The following is a 14,781-nucleotide window of genomic DNA, read 5'->3' on the forward strand; positions in this document are numbered from 1 at the left end:
ATGACAGTTGGTCATCCAGGGTCACACCCAGGTTTCTCGCAGTCCGAGTTGGCGTCACCACGGTATCATCAATGGTGATGGACAGGTCCCGGTGCGGGCAACCCTTCCCCGGGAGGAACAGTAGCTCAGTTTTGTCTAGGTTGAGCTTGAGGTGGTGTATCGTCATCCACTTTGAGATGTCAGCCAAACACGCAGCGATGCGCGTCTCCACTTGGGTGTCACCGGGGGGAAATGACAAGACCAGCTGGGTGTCATCGGCATAACAATGGTAGGAGAAGTCATGCGAGCGAATAACAGAACCCAGAGATGTTGTGTAGAGCGAGAAGAGAAGGGGGCCCAGGACTGACCCTTGCGGAACCCCCGTAGTCAGCATGCGTGGTTCCGACACGGCCCCCCTTCAGGTCACCTGGTAGGATTGACCCGTCAGGTAGGATGCAAACAGGGAGAGTGCAGAGCCTGAGACGCCCATCCCCTCGAGGGATGAGAGGAGGATTTGATGGTTCACAGTGTCAAACGCCGCAGACAAGTCCAGAAGAATCAGGACAGAGGAGAGAGAGTTAGCTCTCGCAGCGTGAAGCGACTCTGTCACCGCAAGGAGGGCCATCTCTGTCTATGGGTTATCAGAGAATATAAAGGATGAGTTAGCGGCGAGGGAGACGACAGGCAGTTTTGACTCATGACACTCATTTCCCTGTCCATTCGCATAGATAACCGCCTTTGTGAGCGCCATAGAGAGCGCACTAGTTTCCAACAAGCCTCCACCTCTCGTATCCAGCCTAGGTTAGCTCCCCGTGTTAGCGCGGACAGTCAGACTGCCTCCAGCCCGCCCCTTAGCGCTCCACCACCGCTCTCCACCGAGGAGCCGATGCAGCTGGGACAAGCCCGTCTCACTCCTTCGGAGCGCCAACGGCGGTTTAAGGCTGGCTTATGCGCCTATTGCGGCCAGGCTGGTCACTCCCTCGCCTTATGTCCCCTCCTGCCAAAAGACTAGGCTCATCAGTAACTGGAGGGGTCCTGATGAGCCATATGTCCACCTCCACTTCAGCCCCTCAATCTTGTATGCCGATGAAAGCATCCCTCGTGTGGAAAGGGAGATCCATTTGACTTCATGTCTTGGCAGACTCTGGTGCAGACAAGAACTTTGTGGACTCCGCTCTCGTTGCTCAAGCTGGGATTTCCATCAAAGCCCTGCCTGTCCCAAAGGATGTCTACGCTCTGGATGGAAAACTCCAGGCCCGCATCACTCACCACACAGCTCCCCTGAGTCTTCACCTGTCCGGTAATCACCACGAGTCAGTCGAGCTGCTTATGATTTCCTCACCACATGCTCCAGTGGTCTTAGGACAACCTTGGCTGAAACATCACAACCCCCACATAGATTGGTCTACACGGGCTGTAGTTAGTTGGAGCACATTTTGTCACTCTCACTGTCTCCAGTCAGCCCCAGCTCCCACTAAATTGACTGCAACTCCCACTGAGTCCCCAGACCTCACGTTAGTGCCACCCACTTACCATGACCTAGGTGAGGTATTCAACAAACAGCGGGCCCAAGCACTGCCCCCACATAGACCCTATGACTGTGCCATCAATCTGCTTCCCGGCGCCCCACTACCCACTAGCCGCCTTTTTAAGATTTCCCGTCCTGAAAGAGAGGCTATGGAGAAATATATCCACGACTCCCTAGCAGCTGGCTTAATCCGACCCTCTTCATCTCCTGTGGGGGCCGGTTTCTTCTTTGTGGACAAGAAAGACCACACCCTTCGCCCCTGCATTGATTACCGTGGTCTTAATGATATCACCATCAAGAACAAGTATCTGCTCCCTCTCATTGACCCCTTCTCAAAGCCATGGTTTTCTCCAAACTGGACCTCCGCAATGCCTACCACCTCATTCGAATTCGGGAAGGAGATGAATGGGAAACAGCCTTTAACACCCCACTGGGCCATTTTGAGTATCGGGTCATGCCTTTTGGCCTCACCAACGCCCCTGCAGTTTTCCAAGCCATGGTCAACAATGTCCTCTGTGACATGCTCAATCGCTTCATTTTTGTTTATTTGGATGACATACTCTTCTTCTCCCGGAACATGGAAGAACACATCAAACATGTCAGGCTAGTGTAACAGCGGCTGCTGGAGAACAAGCTTTTTGTAAAGGCAGAGAAGTGTGAATTTCATGTCACCACAGTGAGTTTCCTCGGGTTCATCATTCAGCCGGGGCAGGTGAAGGCGGATTCAGCAAAGGTTCAGGCAGTGGCAGAGTGGCCTACACCCACCACTCAGAAACAAGTGCAGCGGATCCTGGGGTTTCATTCGCGATTACAGCAAAGTGGCAACCCCCCTCACTCAACTCACCTCCACTGCCGTCCCCTTTACGTGGACTCCAAAGACTGACGCTGCTTTTGCTTCCCTTAAGTGGCTGTTCACCACTGCTCCTGTATTAACTCATCCTGATCCCTCTCTGCAGTTTGTTGTGGAGGTGGATGCCTCTGATTCTGGTGTCGAGGCCATCCTCTCTCAGCGGTCTCCCCAAGATCAAAAGATGCACCCCTGCACTTTTTCTCCCGGCGCCTTTCATCCGCAGAGCGCAACTATGATGTGGGCAACTGCAAACTATGGGCTGTGGTTCTAGCACTCGAGGAGTGGAGGCACTGGTTGGAGGGAGCTGAACAATCATTAATAGTTTGGACAGATAAAAATCTCTCTTACCTCCGCTCTGCCAAGAGATTAAACTCCCGACAGGCTCGGTGGGCGTTGTTCTTGGGAAGATTCAACTTCACACTCACCTACCGCCCTGGCTGACGCAACACCAAACCCGATGCTCTCTCTCGGCAGTCCACCAAGGAAAGACCCCCCTTCGAGCCTGAACCTATTCTTCCCCCGTCCTGCGTGGTGGCCGCGGTCACATGGGGAATTGAGTCTCTCGTCCAGGAGGGCCAGCGCTCCCATCCGGATCCAGGTGACGGTCCTCCCAACTGTCTGTTTGTGCGAGACACTGTCAGATCATAAGTGTTACAATGGGAACACTCTTCTAAGCTTACCTGCCATCCTGGGTTCCACCGCACTCTCGACTTCATCAGGCAACGGTTTTGGTGTCCATCCATTTCCCGAGACACTCGTGCTTTTGTGTCAGCCTGGTCAGTCTGTGCTCGCAGCAAGGCATCCCATCAACCCCGGGCTGGTCAGTTGCGGCCTTTGCCCATTCCCCACCATCCCTAGTCCCATATAGCAGTGGATTTTGTCACTGGCCTACCCCCGTCTGAAGAGAACACCACCATATTAACCATTGTGGACTGTTGTTCCAAGGCGGTGCGTTTCATTCCCCTCCCCAAATTGCCTTCGGCCACGGAAACTGCCTCAGCGTTCCCGCACACTGTGCCTGCTCACAGTGGCGTTGAGGTCAAGTATTCGTGGCTGTGCCTGTCTTAGGTTGTCCCCAGGTTTAACAGGGGGGATCTTACCCGTCATAGGCGAACCAGTCTTCCATACTCGCCTGTTTTTTGGAACATGGTTTTTTAAAATAAGTCTTTTAAACTATTTCCTTGACTAATTTCAAACCATGTCCTGAGTTTTTGCATGTTGTACAACAACACAAGTCTCAGCGTTCTCGCACACTGTGCCTGCTCACAGTGGCAATGAGGTCAAGTATTCGTGGCTGTGCCTGTCTTAGGTTGTCCCCAGGTTTAACAGGGGGGATCTTACCCGTCATAGGCGAACCAGTCTTCCATACTCGCCTGTTTTTTGGAACATGGTTTTTTTAAAATAAGTCTTTTAAACTATTTCCTTGACTAATTTCAAACCATGTCCTGAGTTAGTGCATGTTGTACAACAACACAAGTCTCAGCGTAAAAATGTATCTTTTGTATTGGCTAACAGTGCTCTCAGTCTTCTCCACGTGAGTATAGCTCAATTCTATTGGCTTTAACGAGTCGAAAGAGGCGTCAATCACTGAAATCGACCAATGGGTTGCTGAGATATAGCCCTGCGTCTGAAATCGAAAAAAACTCTACCAGGCAGAGCGACAAAGACAAGGTGCAGAGAGGATTCTGGCCTTCAAAACAAAGCAAAACTGCTGTATTTGGATGTATTGAACACCATTAGTGATATAGTTTGGTACATGAGAAAATTCAAATGGCACACATTGTGCCAAAATGACCATTTTGAAGATCTCGCCTGAAATGTCTGTACTAAAACCTCTCTATTTTTGTTCTGCTTCACTTTATGAAAGTCAAACTTTGCAGAGAAACTGTTCACATAGTGGGCTATGATTTGGGAGAGGCTTAGACTTGCAGTTGCATCATTCAAAAGAGATAATCATCCTGAAAGTGCTTTTCTTTCAAGCGAACCTGAAACTTTTCAATTTGTGTTGTGTGCCATCTTCATTTACTCTTAACCAGTAACATACATACAATATTTACACATCTGAACAAATCTCACAAGCGTTCCTTTGATTATAACACCAAAATTATTCAAATACACCTTGTGGTTGCAGAGATATACTCTTTTTAGGATGGGTATGCAATTTTCGAGCAGACGCCTAAGAAATAGGGTTAGTGTTCAAGAGGTTTTAAACTGTTTCCTTAACTAATTTCAAACCATGTCCTGAGTTTCTGCATGTTGTAAAACAACACAAGTCTCAGCGTTCTCGCACACTGTGCCTGCTCACAGTGGCGTTGAGGTCAAGTATTCGTGGCTGTGCCTGTCTTAGGTTGTCCCCAGGTTTAACAGGGGGGATCTTACCCGTCATAGGCGAACTAGTCTTCCATACCCGCCTGTTTTTTTTTTAACATGGCTATTTTTTAATTTATCTTTTAAACTTTTTCCTTAACTAATTTCAAACCATGTCCTGAGTTAGTGCATGTTGTACAACAACACAAGTCTCAGCGTAAAAATGTATCTTTTGTATTGGCTAACAGTGCTGTCAGTCTTCTCCACGTGAGTATAGCTCAATTCTATTGGCTTTAACACTTTGAAAGAGGTGTCAATCACTGAAATCAACCAATGGGTTATTGAGATATAGCTCTGTGTCTGAAATCGAAAAAAAAAACTCTACTCGGCAGAGCGACAAAGAGAAGGTGCAGAGAGGATTCTCTGCATGTGTTTAAACAAAACACATGAAAATAAAATTGCTGATATGACACAACTCTCGTGAGCAAGAACAACTCCGCAAAATCATTTTTGTTACAAAGTATTTCTTGGGAAGATGAAGACAAGAGAGACCTTTTTTCAAGGCTTACATGTGTCTAGACAGTGACAATAACAGATTTCCTCGTCTAAAAACACAACATAAAATTCACTATATTACATTCACTATATCACCACTCTCTAGTGGGCAACAAAATACTCCCAAATATTCTTTTGGTTAGACAGTCTCCAGTGGACAAGAACGAGGGAACTGTAATTTATCAATGTACTGTTCACATCCTTTTTGTCAAATTATTAGTGAACTCTTCTTTTTAACTTTTTTGTATTTGTGAACAAATATAAACAATGAAACTTTGTTTCAAGGTTTTCTGAATCTGCTCTGATGATTTACTAAATATAATTGTACAGGGCAAACATTTTCTTAATTAGTGTAATCATTTTTCAACTGTAGAACATTTTGTCTTTAAGTGTTTGGGCTTCATCCATTATAATAATGATGGCCCATAATTATGTAAGATTCCATAGTTTTTAGTCAAAACTTTAAATTTTTTTTAAAGGACGACCCCCAAACCCAAGATCTCTGAGTACCTTTTAATCACACAAAGAAATCCTTTATCCAGCTCCTTTATCCACCCTTTATCCAGCTGCATGATATAATTGAGCATCCTGACTGAGAGACTGCTCATAAAACCAGAATGTATAGTTCACACACCTCAGCTCTTTATGCAAACCTGCCTGTCTGACTGCTAGTGTTGATTTGTATAGACATCCTATAATATATCTAAAAGCAACACTACAGGCTACAAATATCACAGGAAATCACTTCAAGTATTAACACTATGGGTCAATTTACAAAGGTACCACCTGAACCCTCCAATGTTACAGTTATTATTGGAGTGTTACAGGGCTGCTTTAGAAGATGCATGGCCCAAGTATATTAATATAACAATAAAATCTCAACATAATTATGAATGAGGCAGAAGGCTAAAACATGCTTAAAGAAAGAATAAATGAAGTAGAGAGATAGTAAAAGATAGCTGAAACCGGCCAGTACACACACCAACATTTGAATAGGGAGAACTGTCACTTTTTTCCACTTCAAGCACTGAATATAACAAAATAACAATAAAAGAAAATCAAAGAGGAAAAACTTACCCCAATAGGTGTGTGCACCTGTGCGAGAGGAGAGAGAGAGACCACGTATACCTGCTGCAAGACTTGAACTAATATTTACAGCTGAACTAACCAACAAAAGCTATTCATGAAAGTCATTAAACGCCAGTCATAACGTGAAAAGTGGCGTTGTCTTCTCCTTCCACAAATGATGGACATTTCCAGATGTTTCTTGATGATCCACTGGTATCAGAAAGTTAGGCATAATGAGAAAAAACTGTAAGTAGTATCTCTAATCCGATCAGCTCCACTGTGTGAATGCCAAGTGGTTTGTCCAATATGTAGAGAATACCTTCTGGTAGAAGTAGTCCTGTCATTCAAGATGTCAGTGACATCACTCTAGAATCTAGAGTGATGTCACTGACATCTTGAGTGACAGGACTCCTCGCATAAATTAGAACACACACACACACACACACACACACACACACACACACACACACACACACACACACACACACACACAAAACTTTAGATACAATAGTCAATCATGCATATAATAATCAAATACATGTATATATGTGTGTATATATATATATATATATATATATATATATATATATATATATATATACACTGTATGTAAATATATATATGTATATAAATATATGTATAAATATGTATATATGTACAATGTACAATAGTCAATCATACATATAATAATCATACATATATGTATACATATATATATACATATATATATATATATATATATATATGTCTATTGTAAAAAATACAGTGCGTAAATAAAATATATATATATATATTTTATTGTTGAAGCTTTGCTAAAAATAGATACTGGCACTATATACAATGGCACTAAAATAATGTTATGAGTTTAAGATTGTGAATAAGTAGTCTGACTGTTACAACCAGTGCCTCCTCATTACACTCGCTTGTATTGACATGTTTCATAACATTGAAAAGGTCTTCGTTTGGTCATGTGGTATTTGCTTTTTGAGGGAAAGGAGAGGAAATTGGTTGGTCATTAATCTGTATGTAACTGCCTGCATTTGTGTAATGTGCATAATGACGCATTTAGTCCTGCACTCATCACACTCGCTATATCTCAGCAGTATACATAGTTCAATGTGAACCATAGGCAGTATTGAACACGGTTCACTCAAATAAAAGTGGAAAATCTGTGCTTAAAATACACATCTGGTCGTGAAAAATTACAAAGTGTCATCAAAGTATTTCTTGGGAAGATGAACACAAGAGAGACCTTCTTCCAAGGCTTACAGGTGTCTTTACAGTGACAATAACAGATATTTAAACATAAACAATTTAAATAAAAATGCTGATTTGACACAACTCTCGAGTGAGCAAGAACAACTCCACAAAATCATTTTTAGGCCCCAAACAACCGACAACGTCACGCCGCGAAGGCCCTATTGAAATTCAAATACACATAGTACATCGGGCGCATATTTGGGAGACTTGCCATACTTGAAAACTCACAAAATGTTGCACACTTGTCAGGCCTGGTGAATATAGCCATCTGATATAGGTTGCATATTTGTGTGTAAATGTGCTATACAAATAAACTTGCCTTGCCTTGCCTAAATAAATGGCTTTCTAGCGCCCCCCAGAATTTGGGCCAGCGAAGCCCCTCAGCCAGTATGTCCGATTTACTTGAAATTCAACACACGTCCACCTCCTCTAGATCTACAAAGAAGCCTCTCAGATCCTTAAACTCCGCCTTCTTAGATTTTCCGCAATTTTGAGAAAAACACATTTTTGCAAACTTCTCCTACACGCTGATTTTGATTGATACCAAATGTGCTCTGAATCATTATTGGATCTACATCATCAAAAGTTATCAAAAGCTTTTTGATATCTCTTTGCGTTTTGCAAACTCCTTTTAGGAAATTTTCTATGCGTGAAAAAAAATTCCGACTCGCAGACGCGCTGTCCGACGGTCGCGGACGTTCATGGCCGTGTCGGCCGGAGTCCCCGCCGGCACCCCCGATGTGCGGAAGGATGTGAGGGCCCTGTTCATCGCTGCTCGCAGCTTTAATTTTACTTGAAATTAGAAGAACATTTATTTATGTATTTCTATGTATTACTTATAATCCATCCAGTTAAATTTGAAAATTGAGAATAATAATTGTTAAAATATAATTGATGTGTACTTTCTTCATTTGAAAGTTGTTGGCTACACAGAGACGTTGTTACTACAACTATGCATCTTGAATATATATATATATATATATATATATATATATATATATATATATATATATATATATATATATAGTATTAAATGGCGCAAGTAATGTTCCGGACCTTTGCCCGAGGAGATTTTCTCAATCTTGACCTTTTGGAATGTTAATTGAATAACCCTGCTTATGGCATCCATTTTGAACGTAGTTTTCCTTACCGCCTCCGCTGACCGTCACGCTAGGTGCTGCAACTCACTGCTCTGTGGCTGTGCCGTCGTTGTTCCACAAGCAGCAGGATGTAGCAGGTGAAGATGAAGCTCTTACTGTAGCATATCCCTCCGAAAGATGGTCGACACTTGACTGATGATTGTACAATTTATTTCTAAATCCCACAAACAACGTAAGAGCTGTGTACAAAGCACAAAACAACAATTATGTGTTAGCATTTCCTTTACGTTAGCATTACTGTAGCCTACACACATAGAGCCGTTACTTATACTAGTTACTTATGCTACTTAAAAACACACACACACACACAGCTATTACAGTTGTTAGTTGTTACAGTTATTAAAACATGAACCAACCTTGTGCCTCTTCGGGGGATACTAATACCGTAACCGTTAATACGTTCAAAACCATCATATTCTCCGTACTTTACTCTCTCTTTTCGCGCGCACAATTCTACTTCTGTTTTAACTCGGAGAGCCGCCTTCAGAATAAAAGCGTTTTGTCTTAAAACAGGAAATACATAACAAATGTAAGAAACAGGCACACGCATGTAACAAAGGCAACAGATTGATTGCCAAACATGAATCGGGTTACTTACAAAAGATGTGCTTACCAGCTCCTAATGCCCGGCTGCACATCTCTCTAACGTCTGACACTATAAAGGAGCCGCGTTTCACAGACTGGAAATCCACTCTTCAACTTATTAGCGTTGGCAGGTCAAATCTATATTTGTGCAAATATTCAAATGATCCACATGTAATTCTTAATTGAATTGCTTGGCTCTAACTAAATGGAAAAATACCCTTGGGTCAACAAACTCTTGGAAAACAAGGAGGTGCTAGCACATCGAGTGAGGTCCCACTTTCCAAACAACACTTGTGCAATAAAAGCGTATCACTTGTAAAGTAGACCGCGTTGTTCCCGCAGTGTGGTTTGATTGAAGTGCTGTCTTGCCTGAATATAAAAGAGGTGATTTCTCTGCAACAGAAATGAGACTACAGAGATTGTGAACTGATGCGAGTCTAGCTTTGGGGAGATGAAGATGCCTATCAGCCATGAAAATGACTTGAGGTTTCAGAACAAATAAGGGGAGAATGGCAGTATGGGGTTTCTTTGAAATTTCTGAAGATATTTTAGAATAAAGTTGCCACCTTATCTCTCTTATCCCTCGCTGATATTCTGAAATGCTAGTTTAAAACTTCACAGGCAGCAGTCTCGTCATTTTGGTGATTTTGTTACAGTCAGACAGACAACTTGTGACCCCTTTATTCCCGACAAAGCAGAGTGGGCAGTGCAGGAAACAGAGGGAGGAGCAGGTAAAGTTGACCAGAATGAAGGCGGGACACACATATCTGAACAGGACACAGTATACAGTAAATCATGGAGAAGCATCCAACAGGGTCATGCAAGCAGTGCCAGAAGAGACAATGAGAGTGCAGCAGCATGTATGGTCATGAAGGGAAGTGGTGTTAACTGAAATGAGGATAATGGGCTTAACAGACATAGTAGTAAGTATGGAGGAAAGTATGGAAAATGACAGAGAGACACTGCCTAAATTAAATTGATCTAGTATGAAGATGGCGCAGTATTTGTCCAGAAGATGGCAGAAATGCAACAGGACGGATGTCAGCTTCCGTATAACACCAACGAAGAAGAGGACAACATTTTCAGAGCGGGAATGATGGTGGGGAGAGTGGATTGAACCCTAACAGTAGCTGTTCGCCAAAGTGGTTTCTGATAGCCTCCTGTCAGAGTACCGGTTAGCAGGTTAACCGTGGCACAAGGATGACAGTAGTGAATCAAAGTAACGGTGGAAAACGTAGCATTAGCGATACCGTAACGCTAGCTAACAAGTGACTTTCTCTGAAATCTCAGGTAGGTGACAACTTACACAGACATGACAGCAGTGAAAAGTAACGTGTGTTAAACTTTTGGCAAATGCTTAACGGTGTGCTAGTTGTGTGCTAAAGTGCCTTAGCGTGTGAGTGAATTAGTTGCTGTAACTGACAACTGGCTTCACTCTCATTACACGGAGCATGGGTCCATATAATATGTAACGTTGGCTGATGTTTAGTTTATCAGACGTGTTCAGATATCTCTGTGAAGCAGGACCAGAGGAACATGGCTACTTCCCCGGTAGAGTACACCATTGGAGGGGTGAAGATCCACTTCCCCTGCAAGGCGTACCCTTCCCAGCTGGCTATGATGAATTCAGTGAGTAACACCATTACCACGTGATAAACTAACCACGAGGACCTGCATGTGTGCCTACTACAATTTATAAGGAAGTTCTGGGTTGTCGCATAATAATAATAACAATAATAAATTATAATGAGATATTACAGCGTAAGGAAGTCATTTACACCTGTGTTTACCCTGCTATGATATTTGAAAGTGGCATCTGTGAAAAGGGCCTTTTGTATCAGCTTAGGTGATGTTTAAGCCGCCTTACACAGTGTATTTGTTTAGAGGGTCATTGGTTATTATTCTAACCATAAACAAACCAGTGAATACTTATCCTTTCATCCTTCCTTCCATTATTTATACCGGCAGCTTTCAGTGGGTACGAGGTGCTGTTTCCCCTCAAATTATGTACGGAAAAAGTACAAATATCCTGGGGAAAAAAACAGTTCTACTTGAAATGGTGCAATTCTACATATAGATTTGGCATTAAGGGATCGTGTCTGTACCTTGCCTGCAGATCGTACGAGGACTGAACTATGGGCAGCACTGTTTGCTGGAGAGTCCCACGGGAAGTGGAAAGAGCTTGGCTCTGCTCTGCTCGGCTCTGGGCTGGCAGCGGGCTCAGTTGGGTATGTCTGCTCTGACTGAGATCAAAGAACCAAAACTATTGTATCGGCAAGAAGGCCTATCTTCAAACTAAATGTTTAACCTGTGGAGTACAGTCTAACTGGAGCAGAAGTACTTACTTGTAACTAGATCTCACCAAGTGTCTGTTGGATGTTTTCATGTTGGCATGTTTTTATTTTTTCATTCACTTAAGCCAGATGATATATTTTTTTACAATATTTATATATTGATATGAGGCTGTACAAGACTTGACTTTGTGTTGTTGTAATGGTATGTTATGATTTGTGTTAACTGTTTGTTAACCAAATCCACATTGCAAATATGTCTCTTTCTCACTACTTTCTTGTTTGTAAATTGTTTTTGATATCTCTGTGTTACGTTGTGTGATGATAGATAAACTTAAAGAGGGAGGAAGCCTTTTGGAGGACAAGAGCCAGTCGGATAAAAGCTGTGGCATCTCTAAGAAGTCGGATGTCACAACGTCCTGTCAGTGTGTGTGCCACAGCAAAGTCAGCAGTACCACAGCTACAACAGCAGCCCAACCTGATGTTGTGGACCTCACTGTGTCACCCTGCAAAGAATTGATTCAGCTTCCAGCACCTGAACAAAGTACGTGTTTTTCAGTCCTTAGTTTTATTTGTTGTGGCATTTGAGACAATCATAACTGTTCTTCTTACCTCCCCTGCATCACAATGGTATTTTCAAATAGAGAGAGAGAGAGAGAGAGAGAGAGAGAGTGTTTTTAATATTTTTTTTTTACTTGACGCACACAAAATTGTCATGTGAACACTTGGTAGCTGTGACATTTTTACGTTTCATATTTCTAGTTAAGTTTGATCAATTTGTGATGATTTCTTCATGCTTTGACATCTTGCTTGTCATCAGGGTTAAAATATGATTCTTATTACGTCCACTGCAATTAGGGGTGTAACAATACAAAGAAGTCGTGATTTGGTTCATACCCTCGGGAACAGAGAGATGTGCAAGTGTAAAAGACCAACAATATCCTCTCGCTGTGGACTGAGGAAACATTTCTCCTGCTGGTTACTTTGGTGATCTACTGAACATTTCAAACGCTTCAGTACTGTATGCGCACTGAACAAACAATTTCCTTGACTGGGAACCCAGCTCCGTTGAAGTAGTATCCAGTATTGCAGTGGTTCCTGACTTTTGTTGGAGCACATTTTCTGGAACAGAAGTCAGAGTGACTGTTTTGTGCAGTCCAGTGAATTAAATACCAGACAAATGAAAGTAGTTGATGTAACAGTTGTTTGTACAGTATTCTAATTGATCTGTTGCCTGTCCACAGAGCTAAACGTAGACATTGTCCTTCACAGATAAGATTGAACCAAAGACTTGCCTGAACTAAGCCATTTCCACACTTCATTTCTGTTCCTGTATAATCTAATGTTGCAGTTGCTGTGTTTCAGTGACATCACCTGAGGAAAAAAAAAAACCGTCCATAGCCTCTCGTCTGTCTGAGAAGTTCCTGTCCAGCCTGAGCTCTGACCGTGGGAGGGACGACAACGACGACGACGACTTTCAGCCAGATAGGAAGCGCATTCGCACTGCTGAACACAAGGTATTGCAGATGCTTTGTATATACTGTTGTACATTTATACTGAATTTACTGTGTATAAAATGTAAAGGGTGAATATATCTTTCACAACAAAGGAATACCAATATCTGCAGTGGTTTGATGAGGTTGCTGTATTGTAAGTACTAGATTTGATGGTAACTCACAGTATAGCACTGTCAATAGTGTGTTGCCTATCATATAGGGGTAGCGAATTACAAAACTCATGGAACCTTTGGATCCTATCATGGTTTTGAGTCAACTTTTAGAGATGCCCTAATCACGTTATTTTGCCGCTGATACACATAACGGCTGGTCGATTAGCCGATACAGATCTTTTTTGCTGTTTTGTCTTCTTATAGCAACTGATATACAAGGCTCCCTAAAAATAGTTTCAACCATCTCAAAGTTAGTGTAAACAATCTAGGTCACAATCTTTCTGATCTTTGCTCGGAGGCCAGAGATCTGCTGCACTGCCATTGCCACAGCAGCTCTAACAGCATTAACTATATTCCTGGCATTGTCAGTAGTCACAGAAATAGTTACATTAACCCGCTCCAACTTCCACGCTTCCACTGCTTCTGTCATCTCTTCAGCCAAATCTTCGCTAGTGTGACTCTCGAGGGGGCGTGTCTGCAGAACGTGGATTTTCATCTCCCATTCAGTGGTGAGGTAATGTGCCGTTACAGTCAGGTAGCTGGTGGGTTGCCAGGTTGGCTCCACCGAAAGAACATTATATTTCCCACAATTTAAGCTTCTGCATTTTCCAAATGCACTAGTATTATTCAAACAAATTGTTCGGTTCGTAATGCACACCGAACCGTGAGCCTCGTACCAAACGGTTCAATACGAATACGTGTATCGTTACACCCCTAGTTACTGCCAATCATTTGTGGAGAATATTCAGTGAGAATCTACGATCCCTGATAATGCTACATTATGAACAACAAATCAGGAGAAGGAGAGCTAGTAACGGTGGCAGATATTAGAGAGGAAATTATGAACAGTAGCAGCTTATACTATATAATTAAAACTACGATTTTTGTATCAATAGAAATAAATGGTAAATGGTCTGGACCCTGCTCTACCTCTGAGCCACAGTCGCCCCAAATACAATCTTGTATTTCCTAATTAGGGATTAGGGCCCGATACTGTTTTCATGTACTCCTACCTGCAGAACTACACTGATACCACAACGGCAACATGACGTTGTGAGAGAGTAAGAGTAAGCCTGGCATCACGTTAGAGAGTGTCCGGTCGAGAGAGGAAGAGCGCATGTGTGACGGTGAGTATAAAGGTAGCAGTAATGTTAATGAGTAAATTCTTCAACTCCTCAAAACCTGTGAGGAGACCCAAGTTAAGTGTCTTGCTTGTCAAGCAGCTGATGATGAAAGTGAAGTTAGCAACAGCTTCAGCTGCTCCAGCTCCCTTAAGGAGGAGCTGCTCCTCTAAATGTTGCTCAGTTTATATTTCTTTCAAACAGTTAAACTAAACTATTTTTAGGGAGCCTTGTATATCAGCTGCTATAACAAGACAAAACGACAACAAAAGATCTGTATCGGCTAATCGACCATCTGCTATGTGTATCAGCGGAAAAATAATGTGATTAGGGCATCTCTAAAAGTTGACTCAAAACCATGATAGGATCCAAAGGTTCCATGAGTTTTGTAATTCGCTACCCCTATAT

General features: G+C 42.6%; 1 protein-coding gene across 3 annotated transcripts in view; it reads left to right on the forward strand.

Moving 5' to 3' along the window:
• Positions 1 to 10,394: 10,394 nt before the first annotated feature.
• Positions 10,395 to 14,781, forward strand: part of brip1 (BRCA1 interacting helicase 1) — an 84,707-nt gene continuing 80,320 nt past the window's right edge. For 2 of the 3 annotated variants that reach the window (XM_068712335.1, XM_068712352.1), the window contains exons 1-5: positions 10,395 to 10,582; positions 10,782 to 10,921; positions 11,409 to 11,520; positions 11,912 to 12,127; positions 12,949 to 13,100. In XM_068712335.1, coding sequence (XP_068568436.1) covers positions 10,829 to 10,921; positions 11,409 to 11,520; positions 11,912 to 12,127; positions 12,949 to 13,100 — 573 coding nt within the window. In that variant the 5' untranslated portion in view covers positions 10,395 to 10,582; positions 10,782 to 10,828. The remainder of the gene's footprint in view (positions 10,583 to 10,781; positions 10,922 to 11,408; positions 11,521 to 11,911; positions 12,128 to 12,948; positions 13,101 to 14,781) is intronic. The other variant, XM_068712343.1, reaches the window with a different exon arrangement.

Source organism: Cebidichthys violaceus, unplaced genomic scaffold (assembly GCF_023349555.1).
Source record: "Cebidichthys violaceus isolate CVI_PGR_0920_01 unplaced genomic scaffold, fCebVio1.0.p SCAF_1, whole genome shotgun sequence".
NCBI lineage: Eukaryota > Metazoa > Chordata > Actinopteri > Perciformes > Stichaeidae > Cebidichthys > Cebidichthys violaceus.